Source organism: Talpa europaea (genome assembly GCF_964194135.1).
Source record: "Talpa europaea genome assembly, chromosome: 3".
NCBI lineage: Eukaryota > Metazoa > Chordata > Mammalia > Eulipotyphla > Talpidae > Talpa > Talpa europaea.
In genome coordinates, this window is record NC_140069.1 from 121735997 (window position 1) to 121759885 (window position 23889).

General features: G+C 33.3%; 2 protein-coding genes across 2 annotated transcripts in view; one reads left to right on the plus strand and one right to left on the minus strand.

Moving 5' to 3' along the window:
- IMMP2L (inner mitochondrial membrane peptidase subunit 2) overlaps positions 1 to 23889 on the minus strand; it is a gene marked incomplete at both ends in the record, with an annotated part of 722123 nt that overhangs the window by 407351 nt on the left and 290883 nt on the right. The gene's annotated exons all lie outside the window — the stretch shown is intronic.
- Positions 10601 to 12727, plus strand: LRRN3 (leucine rich repeat neuronal 3; the record flags this gene model as incomplete). The annotated part of the gene is made up of 1 exon (XM_084230878.1): positions 10601 to 12727. One exon carries the CDS (start codon positions 10601 to 10603, stop codon positions 12725 to 12727), a length of 2127 nt encoding a protein of 708 aa, XP_084087004.1.

Sequence of the window (23889 nt, forward strand, 5' to 3'; positions counted from 1 at the left end):
CAGGCACTGACCCATAGCACACCTGAAATTGGTACTATGATTTATTCTCTTGTTCATTGCATTTGAAGAAATTATTCGACCACAGGAGTTCACTCTATTTCAATTCCTTTCAAAACATGTTTTATTTCCACAATTCCTGGTGAAAATATAAAGCACTGATATTCATGCTGTTTTGCTTAATAGCAATGAAAACCAGTATTTTATGATACGCAGAATAAAAACAGAGCCAGAAATCATCTATCCTGAGTTCTTGTCAAGGGATACTCTTCTCTGAAATAGAATTTTGAGTTTTCTGTAACAAGATTGCAACTAAAATATTCTTCATTCTCTATCTATAGTACATCATTGGACTCTTGTCTGGAGTTTTCGTTCTTTTTTTGCAGGCCAATAACTTCCTATTCTGCCAAACTGAGTTAATCAAGGAGTACAAATGTGATGAAAAAATTTTTTTGTTGCCATCTTTTTAAAGCATATCTCTGCTTCAAAAATCATCCATCCTGAGAGTGAATGAAAGCATTCATTTGTGGCAACCAATATAGAATAGATTTTTTTCTTTACTTTGTCATGGGGTATATATGCCTATCTTGTTCTCCCATGTACAAGATCCTAAGGAGAAAAAGTGCTCGTGAAAAATTCAGAGCTCATGAATTCATAAAGCACTGGCATCATACATGTACCTGGTCCTTAGAATCAACAAAAGCTGAAATCAATTTCTTTCTTTTCCTTTAACTATACCGGGACAGTCTTCAGGTAACAAAGACAAAAAAGCTTAAATCCAGTGTATTTGTCTTCTATTAAAGAAGAAAATGATTTTGAATTGTTTGAATCACCTGGGTAATTATCCCAAAAGCTTCCCTATCAAATGTAGGATAATTGAAAGTAGGTTTGCATGAGACACGAATTTTCAAACTACTCTATTACAAGACAATATAGAAGTATTTCTTCTGTCATTCAACCAGAGGAGTTTTTCCAGAGAAGCACTCTTGATATGTGGCCAGAAATGCCTTTGAAGATAAACAGCAACATTTATAAATCATTCCAATGCAGTAGCTTCCCTAATAAACTAGAGCTGGACACTAAGAATAACGTTTTAGGAATCAAAAGTATCAAGGAGAAAAAAAAGGAGGTAAACTGAAGGAGAGTGTTCCTGTTGTGTGGATTTTTTAAAACACACATGTGGTGCCTAACTAAAAAAATAGAAAAAAATTAAAACCTTTAGTACTAAATTTAGTACTAAATTTAGTCTGCTACTGTGAGAATTTTCTAAATGGAACAAGCTACTAAAGTAGTACACCCATACACATATGCATTTTGCCAAAGGATAATTATTTTTCTTAGAAACAAACACATAAATTGTTACTGACATACAAGTGATTAAAAAAAACTTCCAAATTTTTTATGAATTTTTATAAGTTCTAAGAATCCTTTAATAGACTACTCTAGGTCTATTAAAATTAGCAAACCTATTTGACATACATGTAAACATGTGACTAAACTGATGAAACCTGAAAACATGAAACTTGTATAAATTCAGTATCTGTCAGTGTTATATTTACACAGGAATTTTTCTGGAACAGCACTGAGCTTATTTGCTCAAGGTTATTAACAAAAATATTTAATTATATAATTTGCAGAAACTTCTCATTTTTTAAATGAAGTTACTAAAGTTCATAAGGCTGTTTCTTTGTGACCTAGGGTCCGTGTGTTTTCACAATGCCCTGCTGTGAAGGTGCTGTTACTAGCTCAGAGATCATAGCTCAGATATCACCTGAAGCAAATTTTCCATTACTGTTTCCCAATTTAGAAAATAACATTATATTGCAATCTAAGTGGGGTGAATATTAAAGATAATGCACAAATAAGTGATTTTTCCCCACAAATACCTAAACATGGGACTATACAAATGCCAAATAATAAGGGGATGAAAAACATAAGTTTAAAAAGCATATCAAGCAATCAAAATCCATTGGCTCTCACATAATTCTGAATGAAGAATGTTATGCTATACTACAAATTAATGTTCCTCAATACATGTTGTGATTTTCAGAAGAAATACAAGCATAAAGATTCAAGTTCTGGCTTAGAAATGTTATTTGTTTTGCTAATCATATACAGAAATCGAATTCACATATAATGCTATTAATGAAGTGCTCAGTTAAGCAAAAACTATAATTAAAAACAAATATAAGCCAGAATTCTTTTCATAATGAGAAAGGACAGTATCATGACAAGCTGGTAATTCATGAGTATACAGAAATCACTATACCAATATGAAATACTCCTAAGACTCAGATTCCACACCTTACTCTCTAAAAGAAAATTATAAAGAAGAAATATCTACTCTTCAAATTATTTTTTAAATAAACTTATCCTGATTCTATTTTACCTTATCTGTGGATGTTTCATATAGTAAGTACAAGTCTTAAATTCTGAAAACAGTAGATGAAAAGGAAAGAAAATCTAAGACTCCATTTAAATCTTCCCCAAACATATTTCAAGTTTCAAGAGAAAAATAAATTGCACCATCAAATTTAGCCCTGTTTTCTCAAAAACAAATTTATTTCAAGGCCTACATTTTAATATAAGAGGATCAGCTGAGCTACATTCATGAAGGATGGAAATAGTACAAGACTTGAAAGGATCTACACTAAGGTGCTCTATGTTCAACTGTAAGTTTTGAATGAACAAGCACACAATATAATAGCAAATCTCCCTCTTTTTTTCTTTTTACCTCTAGCTATCCCTATCACAATGATGAGAGACTCAGCCAGTTTGACAATCTCAAAATATCTGATTAGGGAATTTGAAAATATCTGAATCTAAGAATACCATTATCAAAGAGAGTGTTCATAAAATATATGGGGATATATTACATATACTTTAGTACCTAAATTCTGCACAATAATGAAAAAATTGCTCTGTAAATATATTTCTTCATCCATTCCTCTATGGAATTTCCTAGAACATTTGCAATCAATCTGGAATTAATAGTAAAGATTTTGCTCAAACCCCACATTTTGTTGGAAAGTAAGACTTGGAGAGAAATATGATTTATCTCAATCATTAGCAAAAATTACACTTTGTTTGCATTATGCCACCACAGCAATAGAGCCACCTCAATCTAATGAACTCCTAATTTAATTAATTTTACAGTTAAGACTGGACTTTGGAGGTAAAAATGAAAAGGCATGTGACTTGGCATGACATTTAACCTCTTGTGCACTGTGCGAAAATTAAGAATAATAGTGCTTACAAAAAGAAATGACATGAGTACTATCTGTGAGAACTCATATAAAGCATAAGACCAGTGGCACATGGTATGTTTGCATTGATGCTTTTTTTTATTTAAATATTTATTTATTTATGATTACAAGAACTGGGGTACAGGCCAGAAGTGTGGGAGGGAGAGGATTCACCAGAGACAGAGCGGGAAACAGAACAGGTAGATAGACTGAAGTACACTGCTGAGGGGAACAGCGGGTGAGTCGGGAGAGGTCTGCTGCACCATGTGGGTAGCTCCCTGGCTAGGGATCAAACTTGTGCTGCAGAGGCTGTGGACAGCTTCACAGCACTGTGCTCAACTCCTTGTGCCACCAGGGATATCCTATATTGATGCATTATTAACTGCTCCTTCTACTTCTCTAGAACATATTTTTCTTCCATACTCCCTCCATTACACAGCAAATACTTAACCATGAAGTTGAGTGCTATTAAAGCCACTCCCCCCCCCGCCCCGCCACGGGAGGAGAGAGTTCTGCTTGGAATGAGTCAAGACCAAGGGAAATAAACCTAACTCTTTCAGACCTATATAGACTGAAATGATAGTGTGGAAATTTTCATTAGAAAGAAAGTCAAAAATCTCTCCAAATTCTCAATAGTCCCCTAGAATGAACCATATTGCATGAATCATTTCACCTCCAAAGGCATCCATAACTTCATTTCTAAGAGAGTATGAAAACAGCTGTATGGTTCAAAGAAACTGAGCCCCTTTAGGATCAGATACTATGGACAGGAAGGCCAAATTGTTTGGGCATCATCTAGACATTTTCAAATAGCTCCAAGCTACACTTGACCACTCTACCTCCCATTTTAACCAGAATAGATCTTTTTTCTATGTGTGACTACTGCACACCTGGGTAAGACTTTATTTGAACAAAGGACTTCACCAGTAAAATTATGACAAAACCAAGACCATGTAAAAATTTCTACAATACAAAAATATGCTAATTTTATTGACACCAAATTTATTCAGGTAGCTGCAACTTGAATATTAGCAAAAATCCATACCTTTAATTTTAGCAAAATAAATCAATATATTTATTCATATATAAATATGCCTATTTACTCAATCCAGGGACCAAATCCAGGCAATTTTCCTATTTAATAATTTTACCTTAATTTGTTAACCTAGTAACCCACTTTATCCAATACTATATAGACATAAAATGAAATAGGAATGTGACAAGTAATTAATTTGATGGGTTTGAAAAACCAATAATTCATTGATCCTAAAAACTGGGCCTTAATGTAGTCATGGAAAATTCTTAACTTCCCCAATTTTTGAGCCTAAAGTCAAATATCCGAATGTTTCTTTCTCTTCTTCAGACAGTGTAGTTCTTCCAATAAATATAATGAGGTACAGGAAACCAGCCATGCTTTGTTCTTAAGATTTCATATTGTAAAAAGTCATCTGAAAAATAGTGGGTCTTAAATCATTTTACCCACAAGTTTCCCCAGTACGCTTCACTATGCTTTATTTCTAAGTATTACAAAAGAACAACAGACATACGGGTTGCTCTTGCTGGACAGAAAGAACTAAGCGTTCCTCCCTCTTAAGTGCCCCCACAGCAGTGCACATTCTTTTATTGTAAGTCAAATCGACTGTGCAGCCTCCTCTGCTATTCATTCTTTCTATAACTAGAAACTTGGTTAGCAAATATTTAATTTTATTATTGGCTTTCTATTGTCTACAGCCATGCCTGCCAAAAATTAGTCTCAATCAATGTTTCATAAATGATGAAAAACAAATGAGAGTAAAGAATGAAGATCGTTTACCAGGGGAAAAAAAATAGCACTTGCCATAAAAGATTCCGTATATAATTACATTTCAAAACATTTTGTGTTTTTAGATTAATTAAAGAAATCTCAAGTTACAATGAGTGTCCACAGGTATTTTTAAATATTGCAAGATATGGATTCTTAAAATGGCTTTCTTTTGATTGCCTATATTTTGTGGTTTCATGCTGCTGGCTAGAATATATTTATACATAAGAAAAATAAAGATACTATGAAAAATATTCAAAAATTACAGAACATGTATATTGAGAAAGTAACATATCTTAAATGCTTTTTAATTTAAAAAAAAATTAAAGGTCTTCTGTCTTTTAAATCAACTCCCCCAAAATTCTTAACTATCAAATTATACCCTTTCAGTGAAAAATAATTTGCCTTTCAGTAAAAATATCTGAAATAAAAAGATTACAAATGAAAGCAGTGACTGATGCAGTAGCAACTTAGTAAATATTTATTTGAAGGCAATGAATGTCTAAAGGAAAGAGAAGACAGATGATAAGCTAATAAGAGCTGACTTTTTTAACTTGTGTAAGTCACTCAAATCATTTAAAAGAGCCTTCATAGTACATTTCATTGTGATGTTGATTTTCATTTTTGGTGACATTTCAATAACATTATCTTCTGAACATTTTATAATATTCAATTATAATTTATTGAGCTTTGATATAAGAAAGTTTCCATTGCCTTCAAAACTAAGAGAAGGCACAAAAATTACCTTCTAAAATAGTTTCACCAAAAAAAAAAAAATACTGAAAAGAACTATAGTTAATGATGAGTTGGTTCTTAGTGATGAGTTGGTTCATAGTCTCATAAGATTATGACCACATAAATAAATGCACCCTCTAGCAATAGGGTTTAATGAAAATGCATCTAATATTAATAACAGTTACTTGCAGATGGCTTGTTTGTCATATTTGCAGGAAGAAAGGTAAGCTATTTTACTGATAGATAATCTACTCTTCATCCACTCATCGCTCCAGTCATTTACCTATCAATTCATAATATAACCTTTATTGATGGCTTATTAAGTTCCACTCCCTATATTAGGCTCCAGACCATCTGCCTAAGCAACAGTTCTAAAGTATGTAAAACCCAGGTTGAAATACCCACTTTTTTGAAGTATAATTTTCCTACTCTCATTATAGAAGAAAATAATCCCATCAAATTGATGTAGTATGAAAAATTATGCAGGTTTATCAATAATTACCTAATGAAAAATTTTCTAAGCTTGAAAAGTGACTTACTTGAATGTAATCCTAATACATGATATTTCTTATTCTCAATAATTTTTAACCCCACCTAGTAAATTGTGGCAACAGAGAACCATTTGGAATATATTTATTACCTTACAACGAATATGGCTAACTAGGGTTCTTCCCTCATGTATGTTGGTTTAGTTTATTTTCCAATCATATTGTGAATTGTGAGATCCCTTCCACTTTGCAAGGGAAAACTGCTTTCCTAATTATTGTTAATTTTAATTGTAGTCTTTTAAATTTTTTTCCGTGACAACATATTCTTTACTAAAGCACATATGTCAAACTATCATTTCTGAGGATTAGGGTAATTAAGATATTTATCATAACTTCCCTGCCTTTGATTCTAAATTAAAAAGCAAACTATAGTTTGATAATTTGTATTTATAAGTACATTTCTTTATACAGAACAAAACATTGACCAGCAGATTCAACTTTTTGTATACAGCCATAATTCTGTAATACCCTGATGTTGTGGTTTTGTATATCAGTCCCTTGTGAGTTTGAATTGTGTGAATCAAACCCTGGCTCATCACTATTAGCAGACTGCTAAAATTAATTTTCTTAATTTAAGAAGCAGAATTCACATGACCATGGTAATACCAGCCCTGAGAAATAAAATCACTCACTACATTTGTGTTACAAGTAGTTTATCTCATCTCTGTACATGTACACAATGTTGCTGACTAGAAAAACCTGCAGATCTTAGGACAAAACTTTAGTGAAGGAATTTTCAATACTAAATCTCACCCCATCTCTTATTAGGTATATGATCTCAGGTACATACACCTCAACCCCTTACATAAAAAATAGGGATTAAAAAACACTTGTCCAATTGTTTTACAAGGTCATTATTAAGATAAAATAAACAATGAATAACAAAGGACTTAGAAAACCATAAAGAGCTAAAATGTGAGAGATTATTACTGTCTTACTATCCTGCAAACAATCCATGCCAAATAGTCCATTAGTGAATGTATCATAATCATCTTCAAAGACATGAGGGAAAAAATCAATATTAGAATAAAGGCAAATTTTTCCTATCCTCTATTGTGCTTCCCTTACTGACAGTTTCTTCCAACAAATCAGGAGAAATTAAATTTGAATTTGCTCAGCACTTTCAGAACTCTACTTACTTTTAAAAGCTTCAAGAGCAAAGTGACTTCAAAATGTGGTTGTTTCTATACAAATGATGAAATGAGATCAGAAAAGAGTTTCTAATAAAACATAGCTAGACATTAAAAGAACACTCACAAGAATAATTTCAAAATAAAAAGTGGCAATATTAGATAAACACCCCCCTCCCCAAAAAAAGAATGTCTTGTCTTTACCATTTCTAGTTCTCTAGTTAATATAATGGAGGATATAGGCATCTCTGCTCTGCTAGAGAAAGTAGATCTAACTGATTGATTGACAGGAATAATACCTTCTCAGTTCTCAACTGAACAATTTATGGGAATATGCAGAAATCTATTTTGTATTTTATAGCTAGGCTTTTTCTTCATTCTGGGAATAAATAGGCAATTGATTTCTATTTTAGTTTTATTCAGGTGCTCCCTCCATGTGCTCCAATATCAGCTTTCACACAGAATCTGTTTCCTTTTGCTTACCCTTTCAGAATGAAAACATATGAAGAGACCAGGCATGTTATCATTTAATCCTCTAGCTATTAACCCAATAACTGGCACACAGAAGGTGCTCATTAAATGTTAACTGGATAAATTAAGAAATAATCTTCAGATATAATGTTAGATTTACTTTCCCTTAATGTATACTGTTCATTTGTATTATACTCAAATTTAGTATTTGGATTGTGGTAATACAGGTAACACAATCTATGAAAGTCATAGATTTATGCCAGTCAAAGCAACTGCATATTGAACTTAGGAAATCATTGACTTGCTTAAATTATATGTAGAAGAGATGACTATATAAATGTATTAATGACTGTAATTTATCAGTTCATTGAAAAATTTCTTGAGCATCTACCTACAATGTATATGGTCTGGGGATGCAGTGAGACTGGGCTCATGGCTCATGCTCTGAAGGAAGTAAGTGTCTGGTTAAGGGAGAGAACCAAGTTCTTTAACAGAGGCCATGGGACCAATGAGGAAGGCAGCAAGGTATGATGCAAGGGGGAGGTGAGTGTTGAGTCAGGAAAGGCAAGGTACTGAAAGCTTCCAGACAGGGGATACTTGAACTAAAGTTTGAAAAGGAAATCAAGAGTTAATGTAAAACAAAGAAACAGGCATTCAAGACAAAGAACAGGGTGAGGTAACTATCATTTTGCCAGCAGAGAAAAGGCTGCAAGCTAGAGAATGGCAGATGGGGAGAAACCAGGAAAAAGAGAATGACCCCATATTGTGGAGGACACTGTAGGCTAAGAATTGATAATGTATCTTCAGTGAAGAAGGATTAGATTTTTTTTTTTCCTCCAGGGGCCTAGAGTCTACTTAAAATGGTAATAACACAAAAGTTTTTTTTTTTCTTTAAGAATTTTAGATCAGCAAACAGATCGATGAAAAAAAAAGATATTTATAATTCAAGATATTTAGTAATCATCTGAACTTCAAGGTTCAGTTTTTAATTAAAAATCACAACTCTGAAAATAAAGGATAAGGGGAAAGATAGGTATGATTTTAACCATAAATATTCTATAATTTTGAAAAAAAAATTCTTAAAAAGAAGTGTTTCTCTCAGACACCACCGCTCCAAATATACTATCTATATCACTGAAGCACCCACCTTTTCTAGAGTCAGTCAACAAAGCCACTATGGATGATAGTATTGGGCAGAGATGATTATTTGACGATCATTACTGCTGGTAGGGAAAAAAACCCAGAATGAATAGCGGAGCCAAGCTCCAGTTGTCCTTTCCACTGGCTGGGAGATCTCATCAGCATGAGATCTTTGCATGTAGTAGATTTCTAAAAGTAGTGGGGTGTTTTCAATATAACACATATCAAACCATAACTTGATTTTGGTTTGCTTATTTTTATGTAACAAGGACATTTGCATCCATTTAAAAGAAGAGATGTCTGAATATCTGTTTTATTGATGCAATAAATTTATGTTTTCTTATTACTAATAGAAAGTTACATATTTTCATGAAAAGCAAGACAATCAAACACTAATCTAGATTTCAGTTAAGAATAACAATATGCAGGTATATCTACAGCAAGTTAGACTTAATTGTCCCACATACAGCAAAATTCAAATTACTTTATACAGAGTAGATCATTGAGCGAAGCATGAATGAAAACAAGAAATTCAGCTAGGTACCACTACTTCTAGTTCATTTTATAATTTTGTTTTTTTATAAATTATTTTATTTTATATAATTCTTACATCATTTTCATTTTTGCATAATGTATGCATTTTCATTTTGGTTATATTCCCCATACAGTTCCCACCCCCTTTTTCTGACTCTAATCATTTTATAATTTTGTTTCTAAATGGCGTCTCCTGTGAACAAGAGGAACCAAGACCTAAACCTCATTTGATTGTAACTGAACAGTTATTATCTACTTATAACCATTTAATAATGCTTCTTGAAGAGAAAAAAAAATCATCATTATTGAAAGGTTTCCTTTTCCCCCTATAACTAATTATTATGGAGGAAAAAACATAATAAACAAAATTACAGAATATGAACAAATATTTGAAACAACACAAATTACTATATTCACCCTATTTAATAAAAGCTCAGTCTTCTAAATGATTAAATTTCTCAGCCTATCCAATGTCTAAGTCAGGAACTATCACAATCATAACAAGAATAAGCCTTCAAAACATACTGAATTAACTGTAAGCTCCAATATTATACATGAAATAATTATAATTAATGAATTATAGTACTTTTTCCTTTGGACTAATTCTTTTTCTCTTTCATATGTTATTTTATTACAGTTGGCATCATGCTGCTATTCCTGCAAGTACTAAACAAGCAAGGGATTTGAATGTTATACTCTTAAATAAATGAATTACTCAATTTCCTGTGACCATCTATACATACTCCATCTTCAAAAAGTATATCAATATTGTATCATTCAAGAGATAGTGACTTTCTTTTTTCCAATATGCATGACATTTTTGGACACTGCAATTGTAGCACTGGCATTTATTTCCATGAAGAAAAACTTTGCAGTTCTATGGCATTCATCATTTGACAAATGCAACTCTTTTTCTTATCAAACGGCTCTTACTGAACTTACGAGCAGTGACTGTGGAATCCTTACAGGCCCATTAAATTTCTGAAAAAGAAAGCTAAGATGAAGGACATGCCACTCCGAATTCATGTGCTACTTGGCCTAGCTATCACTACACTGGTACAAGCTGTAGATAAAAAAGAGGATTGCCCACAGTTATGTACTTGTGAAATCAGGCCTTGGTTTACACCCAGATCCATATACATGGAAGCATCTACAGTGGATTGTAATGATTTAGGTCTTTTAAACTTCCCAGCCAGATTGCCTGCTGACACCCAGATTCTGCTCCTACAAACTAACAATATTGCAAAAATTGAAGACTCCATAGACTTTCCAGTAAACCTTACTGGCCTGGACTTATCTCAAAACAATTTATCTTCAGTCACCAATATTAATGTAAAAAAGATGCCTCAGCTTCTTTCTGTGTACCTAGAGGAAAACAAACTTACTGAACTGCCTGAAAAATGTCTGTCTGGACTGAGAAACTTACAAGAACTCTATATTAATCACAACTTGCTTTCTACAATTTCACCAGGAGCCTTTATTGGCCTACATAATCTTCTTCGACTTCATCTCAATTCAAATAGATTGCAGATGATCAACAGTAAGTGGTTTGATGCTCTTCCCAATCTGGAGATTCTGATGATTGGGGAAAATCCAATCATCAAAATCAAAGACATGAACTTTAAGCCACTTATCAACCTCCGCAGCCTGGTTATAGCTGGTATAAACCTCACAGAAATACCAGATAATGCCTTGGTTGGGCTTGAAAACTTAGAAAGCATCTCCTTTTATGACAACAGGCTTATCAAAGTGCCCCATGTTGCTCTTCAAAAAGTTGTAAATCTCAAATTTTTGGATCTAAATAAAAATCCTATTAATAGAATACGGAGGGGTGACTTTAGCAATATGCTACACTTAAAAGAACTGGGGATAAATAATATGCCTGACCTGATTTCCATCGATGGTCTTGCTGTGGATAACTTGCCAGATTTAAGAAAAATAGAAGCGACTAACAATCCGAGGTTGTCTTACATTCACCCAAATGCATTTTTCAGGCTACCCAAACTGGAATCACTTATGCTCAACAGCAATGCCCTTAGTGCCCTATACCATGGTACAATTGAGTCACTGCCAAACCTCAAGGAAATCAGCATACACAGCAATCCCATCAGGTGTGATTGTGTCATACGCTGGATTAATATGAACAAAACCAACATTCGATTTATGGAGCCAGATTCACTCTTTTGTGTGGACCCACCTGAATTCCAAGGCCAGAATGTTCGGCAAGTGCATTTCAGGGAAATGATGGAAATATGTCTCCCTCTCATAGCTCCTGAGAGTTTCCCTTCAAATCTGGATTTAGAAACGGGGAGCTATGTTTCCTTACACTGTAGGGCTACTGCAGAGCCACAGCCTGAAATCTACTGGGTAACACCTTCTGGTCAAAAACTCTTACCTAACATGCTGACAGAAAAGTTCTATGTCCATTCTGAAGGTACACTAGATATAAGTGGCATAACCCCAACCGAAGGGGGCTTATATACATGTATAGCAACTAACCTTGTTGGTGCTGACTTGAAGTCTATTATGATCACAGTGGATGGTTCTTTTCCCCAGGATAACAATGGATCTTTAAATATTAAAATAAAAGATGTTCAAGCCAATTCCGTTCTGCTGTCTTGGAAAGCAAATTCTAAAATTCTCAGATCCACCATCAAGTGGACAGCCTTTGTCAAGACTGAAAATTCCCATGCTGCCCAAAGTGCTCGAATACCATCTGATGTCAAGGTGTATAATCTTACTCATCTGAATCCATCCACTGAGTATAAAATCTGTATTGATATACCCACCATCTATCAGAAAAACAGAAAACAGTGTGTAAATATCACCACAAAAAGTTTGGACTCTGATCGAAGAGAATATGAGAAGAGCAGCACCACAACATTTATGTCCTGCCTTGGAGGCTTTCTGGGGATTATTGGTGTAATATGTCTTTTCACCTGCTTCTCTCAAGAAATGAACTGTGATGATGGACGTAGCTATGTGAGGAATTACTTACAAAAACCAACTTTTGCATCCAGTGAGCTTTATCCTCCTCTGATCAACCTCTGGGAATCAGGTAAAGAAAAGAGTACAGCACTGGAAGTGAAAGCAACTGTTATAGGTGTGCCAGCAAACATGTCCTAAAAACAACTGACTAAACCTACTTCAAATGAATACTCGAAGCTGTGGTTGTGTTTTTAAAAATGCAGAAAAACATTACTTTCTAGAAAGAATGAAATACTTCACCAATGCTGCTCCTGACCAATGGAAATATGTACAAGTTCAGCATTTTAATCAACTGGCTTCAAAGGGTACTGTGGCAACCAAATAAAATAATTCCATTTTCTAGAACTTTCATGTAACTTTTATGTCTGGAATACAGTTACAGTGGACAACATTTCTGTATTTTTTTTTAAGTATATAAGAGTAGATGAACTCAGCAATACCTCCTCCTGTGTTGTATTACACATATTAGCCACGAGTTTTTGCAGTGACCAGATAAACTTGAATTGACACGTGGTGTAATAAAATGGGAAAATTCTGTAGAGTAGACACAGTGAGTATGTGGACCTCTTTTATAAGAAAAAATACATTTTGGATTAAAATCAATTGCTTTTGTCTTGTTTTTGTTTCTAAATAAAGAATAATTTCTGGGAAATGTCACCTGACCAGATATCATTTAAATGACAAAGTTTGTAAGAAGCGTTTTTCTATAATGAAATTTGGAATGCAAATAATAGTTATTTTTACTGGGTTTATAACTACAAGTTTTAATGCACAAGAATATCTTAAAAGGCATTTTATTAATATTGAAAAGTAGTAATAACTGTATTTAATCCCTTTGTTATTGACATAAATCATCTAGGACATTACATATCTACTTAAAAGAATTTTCTTAAAATGCATCTTTGGGGGCAGACATAATTATTAAGTTCACATAATGTAAATTCATATCTGAGCAGCTAAAGTCATATTTTAACAATTGGTAGTAGCTCAACTTAAAGCTGTTTATTTGCAAAAACTGTATCAGCAGATTTTAACAGGGTTTCTGATGTAGATGTAATTCTCAAATTCTCCTGTGATTCTAAACACATTCTAAATGTGCCAATGAAATAGCAGTGAAACAGATAATCTCATGATATGCTATGTTGCAAATATAGCAATGAAATGATATGTGCTACATATTCCCAAATAAAGGAGGTGTGTATACTTGTATAACAACTATTGTATTGATAGTTGGTGCTGACTTAAAGTCTGTTATGTTTTCCCTAGGAAAATATTTTTTAAATTTTAAGAGAGTAGGGTTTTCAGGATAAGAAATATAGAATTTTATTTTAAAATGGACAGTGTTAGTAGTAGAATCAGCTTGTCACATTTGATTTTATGAAATGCTCTTATTTAGTTCACCCCACCTAAAAATGGCACAAATAATAAAATTCTAGAACTCAGCAAAGATTTAAGAGGATAGTTTTGCTAGTGAAAGAAAAAGCTTCTGACACTAGTTTAGAGTCAAAGGAAAAATTAAGTGTGGTTTTCTATGACAAAATTTCATGCCCCTGAAAATAAGAACTCAAAAAAATTGAGAATCACTGAAATGAAATTGCGAGAACATTATTAGTTATTACAGAACCTCACATGGAAAATATAATGATTTTGCATGGGAAAAAAATAGCTTTTTTAGGGTTTTAGTTTTATTTATCAAAACCCCCACAGTTCTGCAGGTTTCTGTATATACAGCAAACATCCTCAAATGACAAAAGGCTATCTAAGATAATAAGCCATATTTTTATAAGCAAATTACTTATTTTTACAATGTTGCAAGGCTGCCACGTTAATTGCTGTGTCTATTCACAATCAAATGTTTAACTTTTCTTACAATAGCTTGCTGCATATTACCAACATGTCACTGACCTGTAAATATTTTCAGCACTGCAGTCATATCAACTTATTTCTTAATGCTAGATATTTGCTTTTGTGATAGCATTGACAGTTTCTAATTAAAACCTAGCTGTTTTTGATAATGTGGAAAGTAATTGCTATGAACTCTTTTAAATGAAAGGACAAATTGTGTGAACCTAAATATGAAACTTGCTAATTTGATGTGTTTCCCAAAAACAAATTTTACAACCTGATGAATCACTATCACAGGGAGGCTGACATTAGAATTTATCAGTAAGACATGCTCATACATCATGATAGGTTTCAGCACCACGAACAGGGCATTTTAACAAGCCAGGCTCTTTTCCAAAAGTATAGAAGCTGAAATATGACCTATTATGATGCAGATATTGTATAGGTCAGCAAAAGCTTGCTCAGGTACCACACATGTTTCTTCTAAACATATCTTCATGAGAGATTATAACCAAAATATTGTAGAGTCAAGAATACAATTCAAACTATATTTTTCTTAGAAAAAAAGGTAGCAAATAAGCATTCCAAATAGACTCCAAATAGTAAGCACTGAAATAAAGTATTTTTGGTACAGCTGAATACATACAGATACTCAAAGCAAATCATGATCCAATTTGCTTGCTTAAATTTTAATCTAAATTGTCAGTGAGAGAGAAAAAGAAATTTACTTCAATAACAACAATGGCATTTCACACTCCTTATATTACCTCTTAAAACTCACGTCAAATTAACTAAGCTGATAGCAACACTCAATGCATATAACTTATAATTTGGTGATACCATATATGAATGGAATTGCAAAACTTACCTATAACAAAGTTTATACTCCTATGAAAGCCAACTGATTCCCTTATCTTACAAAAATTATCTTTAAAAATTACATAATTTCAAGTTTATACTACAAATGATATGAATTTTTAAAAAATAAATATGTACAGCTAGATACAAAAATGTATAAACATAATGTGGAGCAAAATGTGCAATTGTGAGCAAACACAATCACAATATGCTGCCAGTCATATGCTGACCATTTTGCTTGGAAAGAAATCAAATTTATAGAACATAAATTATATATCAGTCTATATAAATTATATATATATGTCTTTGATACTTATTTCAGTGCATAGACATTTATTCTAATAAGTATGAGTATTTCCAAAATCCAGACTAAACATTTCATTCATGATTTAACAAAGTCATTGGTGATTTGATGAGAACACATTCAGGGTTTTTTTGATAAGAAAATAACATATGAAATAGAACATAATTCCATTTTATTCCCAATGAATTAGAGAAGCCTATATAGATTTGAATCCACCTACTCTAGTTTACTTTAGTATATATCAGAAGTCTGTAGTTCACTTTTGCCTATGTCATATAGTTGATACCAAATAAGGGATTAGATACATCAATACAACTTTCTCTTAAAAGCAAACTGAGGTCTTCAAATAAATAACAAATTCAGAGAAAATTACATATGATTTCAAAATTATTGTAGTGTTTCAGGGTAACAGAGCACAACAAAAAGAATAGTTGTCCTGGGAAAGCCTTTCAACAGTATTAACTATAATAACATTGGAAGATCTCACAGTCCTTGGTGTGTTTATATTTATTTTTTCTAACTCAAATATATCTTCAACAAACAAACATTATGTGGTCATAAACATATGGTTTGGTATCTGAAGTTACTGATTCAAAAATCCAATTGTGATAGCCATTTATAATATTTTTAATATTTACCAGACTCTGGAACAAATAATGGTATGAGCTTGGGACATAAATTTACCTCCCAAATCTAGAAAGTTGGAGTTTAGTAAAATAACCTATCATTTGTGGTACCAGATTCAAAACTGGTAAAGACCAAAAAAGCTTGTAAAATAGCAGAGATGTCACTTTTAAAGTAATATGATATTAAATACCAAAGGGACTCTTCAAAGAATACTACATAAAATTGAAATTCATCATTAAAACTGGTATTAAAATCAGGCACATCTGGTAAGCATCCCTTTAATAATATTTGAGAAAGGGGTCATCTATAACTTTAAGGATACTCATCCCTGTTTTCTAGCTAGATGATTTTTTAAAATTGTAATATATATTTTATGGCAAATTATTTTATCAGAAGAGAGAGAGTATTTATATACAACATGCAGTCACAGGGTTATTTCAAAGTGTCCCAAAACATTCTGACAAACAATACCTTCTCATAATTAGAGAATAGAGATGATTGGCACAGGCTACGAATAGTGAGACCATGGCAATCGGCATAAGAATTTGAATAACATGGCTAAGTAATGGAAGAATGTTCTCAAAATTCATTTGGTGCTAAGCATGGTGGAAACTAATATATCCAGGAAATGACATCCAAACTCAAATCACCAGAACTAATTTATGAGGCTACAAATATTAGTTTTCCATATTTCAATATATCTGAGCCTGTAGCCCAGCCCCAATGTCTCATCCATTCCCTACTCCTCTGTATGGAAATATAAAAAGTGGCAAGTAAAAGAGAAAAAGAAGTAGACACAAGAACACTCTCTATTTATTCATCGTTCTTCTCAAATCTGAAACTACGCCACACACATACTCTGAAGACCCTCGCAAGCACACAATCAGATACTCTTCATGCTCAAGTAAAAGGTAGCTATTACTTGAAAGATATCTTAATATCAAATATATTTGAAATACATCTTCTATAAAATTCACAGAAGGTCAAAATACTACTCTAGTTCTCCACTGTCTCCCCAAAAAGCAAAATAAATGAGACTCTATGCGATATAAAATTAGGTCTATAATTTTGAATTTAAAACTGGCCTAGCTCAATTTTCATGACAATGACTACACAGATACATATTTAAAAAGAAATATGGATTTCTACAGTAAAAATGTGCATTATGTCACAATATTTAGAACTCAATTTTGTAGACTAAAGAATGAATGAGGAGATAAGCATTAATAGATGTTACAGAACGTAACAGAATTAATAGTAAACTTAATGAAAGGGAAAAGTATTCGCACAAAATTTTGGGAATGCTTTTGATTTAAAATCTCCTAAGTGTTTTGGGAAACAGTGACATTGAGACTAACAGTTACTTTTTCTTTTCTTTTTCTTTTTTTTGAATTTTTTAAGATTAATTTATGCATTTATACAAGCACTGGGTACAGTCAGAAGCACGGGAGGGTGGCTGGGAGGGCTCCCGGCCAGAGCAGGGAACAGAACAGGCAGACTGACGAAATACACTGCTGAGGGGAGCAGTGGGTGGCAGGAGAGGTCTGCTGCCATGTGGGACCCTCGCAGGTGCCCGGGGATTGAACCAAGGCTGCAGAGGTTGCGGACAGCTTTGCAGCCCAGCGCTCAACCGCTGAGCCACTGGGGAAGCCCCAGTTACTTTTTCAATACTTCAATATGTTTTATTTGAAAACTTTGTTGGAGACTCCAACTGAAATCAAGGGGAAAATTGAAACAGAAAATACACTGGATAAAAATATATCTACCTTCCCATAATATTTAAAATTTTAGTATTTGAGGATGCTAGAAGGATTTCTGCAATATCTTGATGCCACCTTTTCTAATCTGTGGAGAGAACGCCAATTCACCCCAGCAGTGTCTGTTCCATTTCACTCTGGTACAGGTAATAGAAAAGAACCACTCTGGTGTAGATAATAGGAAAAAAAAGAGTGATTTCTATTTTATTGATAAGAGTAACTCTGCCCCAGCTCTAGGCTGGCATACTCAGGCAAACTGTATTTCAGTGTGACTACTCAAAACACCAGGCAAGAAAATATATGTGGCTCAGCACAAACTGTCAACTCTTTCTTTAAAAATTGTCAAGGATTAGCTTCACTGATGCCAGAAAATATAAAATGCTAGAAGATATACAGATCAGTAGTCCTAGATTTTGGAATTAAAGTTAATATCTCAAAAATGAGGATATTAAAAAACACCAATGACTACACAGATACATAATTAAAAAGTAAAGTACTTTTTATGGCATAAGGCATTTTTATATATTGAAATTTCATATATATTATGCTTGGTATTTGAACATATTATCCATACTGTGTGATATCAGAAAAAATAAGTTACTTGATGGATTATTTGGTCATGGGAAAGAATATATCAAATTAGATTATCATAAGACAAATATGCAAGTTCACTGAATCTTTTCATTGCCCCAAAGTGAGCACTTCAAACACCTAGGGGTACCTTTCATATTGGCAATGGACTTACCAATAAAGATTTTTACTGTATTGGAAAGAGCTAATCAGTATGATTAAACAGTATGATTTAAACAGTATGATTTCATAAGGACATTTTATATTATACATCTCTAAAGTTCTCCTACCTTAAAGCTCCAAGCTTATTGTTGTGATGATGTCACATTATTTTTAATACATTATTTTAAAATACTATATACAATTTAAAAATTATTTTCTTAATATAGTGTATTACAAAAGTAACATTATTATTAATCAAAATCAAGCAAAGACAAGAAAGTCTCACATTCTCCCTGTGTCCCTCACATGCTCATTCTACTTCTACAAAGTTTAGATTCTCTCAGACATTACTGTCTTCACTCTTTATACAGACTAGGGCTGCCCAAGGAACTCCACTCTCAGAACCAAGGAAGACTTTATGGCTCATCCCATCATGTCCTTGCTCAATGCAAAATTTGACATAACTGCCACATGCCATCTTCTACTAGGTCAGTCCCTTATTTCATTTTGAAAAACTTGAGGAATAAACAGGTTTCTGCCTCATTTTGAAATGCTTCTGTCTAAACTTCACCAATTCTATTTCAAAAAGCAAAGAATAAATTCAACGCGTGCATCAACGGGCAGCCTACAAGTCAATTATGCTCTCATGTCCTTGTACTGTCTTTGCTCCACATTAAAGAAACCCAAGCAATTTAGGTTGCTCTTTACTGGAAATGGTCCAAGTCATTAAAGTTTCTTAAAATGTAGTACTGGAAAGAGAATGCAACCCTCCAGGTGTGCTAAACTCTCGTTTACTTATTTCATTGGGAAGGAATGTTAACCAATTTCCTTCACTATTTTTTATTGAAAGCAGAGCCAACATCTAGGCAGACAAGGGTCATCGTATTTGATGCCAAATCTTGTATTTTGTAACATCGTTAATATCATCAGCAGCACTGTGTAAATGCTAAATCCTATCATACAAGGTGATTGCATTTAAATCAGTAGTCGTATTTTATAATATAAACAAGAAATTTGGGTGTTATTTATAAAGTTTAAGTAACTTATCAAGACTATGCTAGTAGTTTTATGGGCAGGGGTGAGAAGGATCTGGTCTCCATGTAAAAGTAAAATGACAGGTTGTTAACTTGCTACCACTATTCCAAACCTTGTAATGCCTCATATAAACTAATGTGACCTTAGATATATGTCATTTAGCAGATAGTAAGGGTGGATCTTAAGTCAACTTAATTAGCATAAGTGACAACGATAAGAGCAGAAAATTAAGAGTCTCCATAATTAGAAATCTCATTTCATCACATATTAGAAAAGTAAAGCCTGAAACAATAAGACCAGGAAAAGCTGAGCAATTCCACAGGGCTGATTCCATGGTCATTAGAGAAATCGATAGAGTGACAAGGCTTTTAGAAAAACCAGAAACTCAGTGAAAGCTACTCAGAAGGAACTAATGAAAGATATGTCCATACATCCAGATTATATGATTGCTCAACTGAATAATGGTAGTCAAAATCTGTCATGAGTTAACAGGATGCTAAACTTATTTTTAACTCAGTTCCACTTAAAGTTAACATAATGCATTATGATACACAAGATTTTAATTTCACACACAAAATTTTTTTTACTCTGGATAATGGAAACTGATATTTTCATTTTATTCTCATTCTTTTTATAAAAATGTTTAATGATCGATTGATTTATTTCACTAATGAGTAATGAGTCATGATCTGCAATTTGAAAAACAGTGAGCAGCTACAAGTCTAAATATGGTCAGAAGTAAACCACAAGTCAAGAAGTCACTGTGCATTTGCCATTAAAAGCTCCTGTCTTTTGTAATATTTTATAATACTATTAGTCCAAAGCTAAATGTTGTTTCTATGAAATCCAGGATAATGAAGAAAAACAGAAGAGAGGAAAAGATGGTAATAACAGTTATGAAGAGCTACACTGAGCAGATGAGCATGCATATACACATGCAGTATATACATATATAACATTTACACACACTATATGTGTATATTTACATGTAAATATGTTCACATCTGGCTATATTATATATATATTAATTACATACACTTACATTATATGTGTGTATATGGGTGTATGTAGAGTGAGAAGGAAAGTGAATGAGAGAGACTTAGAAGTGTTGAATCATGCCCAGAATGGAAGAGTGGAGATTAAACCCAAATCCGTATTACTCTGAAGTTTGTCCTTTTTCCATAGGTTAGAGAATAGCTGAACAAATGTAAATACTACCTCTAAAATGCATCTGTCTAAAAATATATTAAAAACCTCTCAAAGGGTAGGAAAATATTCAAATTATTAAATCAGAAGATTTTTACATCAGCATAGCGCTTTTAGTTGGAAATGAATTTCTGAGTTTCATTTAAAGATAGAAGTGTGTCTTTCTCCAAGGGCTGTCATAAGAAAGTACTATATGCCTTCTTCCCTTTGGCTCTGTAGCTCTGTACCCAAGTCCCCTCCCTTCTATTATAAAGGAATCAGTGTAACTAGACACAGTCCATGCTAATTTCATTACATCTGCAAAGAACCTATGTCCAATCAGGTCATATTCACAAATACTGGGTTTAGTATGTGAAGATGTCTTTTTGAGGGGCAGAATTCTACTCACTACAAGCAGATGGGAATATATAACATGATAAGAGCTGTAAAGTTGGAATGCTACAAAGCTATGGTTGCTCAGTTTAATTTCTAGTGGCAGTGGGGTATGGGTGGGACAAGGTTAAACTTCCTCTTAGTTCACTGAAAGCATTTACAAACGATGCAACAAAAATGCAAACAAAAGTCAAGTAAAATTAATTTTCAAGAAGGATTTATTCTGTATTCAAATTATACTAATTACCATGCTGGAAGAGTCATTAAGATGTCATAAAAATGAATTTTTTTCTGACTGAAGTAAAGAATTTTTTAAATCAGTATTTATTCATTTGCTAATGATTTAGTTCATCATTTGCAATTCCTGGCCAAGAAAGATACTGGACAAGAAGTACCATTTTCCATCATGTAAAACAACACTTAAAACACTGGCATATTTCTTTATAAACTTAGATCTTTTTTTCTATTTCACCACTTTCATACTATATTGCTCAAAATAGGAAAAGGAAAATGTAATCAAGGTCCCTAAGTCAAGTAGCAGGGCAAATGATAGAAAAAAATAAAATTTGATTTGAGGGGTAAAGATACTGAATTACTACCTCAATGCTCTGAATGATAAAAGCACAGTCAAAAGCAGTTCACTTTCTTTAAATCAAGAGGTTTCTCAATAGCTTTACTAAAGAAGAACAGAATATCAGCACTGAATTTTTGTGAGAACTTTAATATGAAGGAGTTAAGAAATTACCCTTTAAAAATCTCACTGAAATACAGTTGGAATACAGAAGGATCCACCACACCTCTGTACAAAACTACTTTAAAATACTAAAAGGTATCTCATTCCTTTTAAAAATATTTGGTGAATGTGGATAATGTCATATTGCCTAGAGTAATCCCGATGCCTTTGTTCTATTAGAAGAAACAAGATCCCTTTAGCTAAAGGTTTTCCTCTGCTTTTGTCTGTTCAGCACTAGCACAACTAGGGTGACAGTCTCATAAAGAAAATAACCAAAGGCACTCACTTTTCCAATGACTTGGCATCTCTCCAGGACTGACACTCCGTGCCCTACATTAACTCCTGAGGCCACAGGAACGAAGGAAGAAGGAAACAGTGTGCTTTTCCATTTAGAGATGGCAGCTACTTTTTACATGGGCAATATAATTCATTGTTTCTTCTGTAGTTGCTTAAACCAATTTAAATTTTAACAGTCATCCACAAACAACATCTCTTGCTCTAAGTTAGGTATCATGTATGGATAAAACCCTGCAAAATGACTTACAAGAAATTAATAGTCCTGGAAGAAAAGTGGAACACAGATGGAAGAAAATGAGAGATAAGGAATAAGAAAGTGAGATACTTCTATTGTTTTTTAATTCATCCACAGTCACACACTTAAAGTCATACTTGGTTCTTACAAAGATAAGTTTAACAGTTGTTTTGCCAAGAAAGAATATCAGAAATTACTTGGTCACTTACTTGAAATAGCTTGGGATGTATGCATTTATGTATATAGCTTACATGTATACATGTAAGTATAACTTACATGTAAGTATAACTTACATGTATACATGTATGCAACTTACAAAACTCTTTAAGAAAAAATAGAACTAAAAATTTAAAAAATTCCAATACTCAAATATCACAAATATGACTAAAATATATTTTTCAGTTAACATGATTTTTAAAAATCATTTCCATTGATCCCTTTTTTAAAAAAATTCTATTTGGCTCTTGCAAGAATAAATAGGCAAATAAATGAAAGCCCATTGGATTTAAAGTATTTTACCAACAGGAGGGATAAATCTGGAATGTTTTAATATGCCCTATTTTCACTGTGCATTGAGGAAAATGGGGTGGGGGGAATTGAGCTTATAAAACACTAAATTGAAACACAATTTTACTGCTCTAAGAATCTCAGTGGCCCTATTACCCAGAGGCAAAATAAAACCTAAATGATTCTCTTGAACAGATAATAAACCATACCAATGGTCAGAGAATGGACAAGGTTGATATTTCTTTGTTCAGTAGTACTTACTGAGAAATTAAAATGTCAGAAGCTTCAAGGTATACAAAGATGGACTACATATGAGTCTGCATTGCAAGAGTTTATCTATGGTAGGAAATAAGGAACTCCATAGCAATGAAGAGGCTTCCAAATATATTTTCAAAATTTCCAAATAGCATTTAATGTGATTGTGATATGTAGGTTATTCATCTCCACTATCTAAAAATTTGTTCTTTCTGTAACAGAAGACACATTTTAAAAAGTACCCATTCTCTTTATAAAGATAACAAGTTTCCATTTTCAAAAATAGGGGAAAAATCTGCTTTATTGGGTCCTCCTGGTGGCGCAAAGGGTTAAGCCCTGTGAAGCACTGTGAAGCAATCCACAGACTCTGCACCATGAGTTCCATCCTGGCGGGCAGGGAGAGGCCCACATGGTGAGCCAGACCTCTCCTGTCTTGCCCACTACTCCCCTCAGCAGTGTATTTCGGTTAGCCTGCCTGTTCTGCTCCCCGCTCTGTCTCTGGTGAATCCTCTCACCGCCTGCATCTCTGGCCTGTAC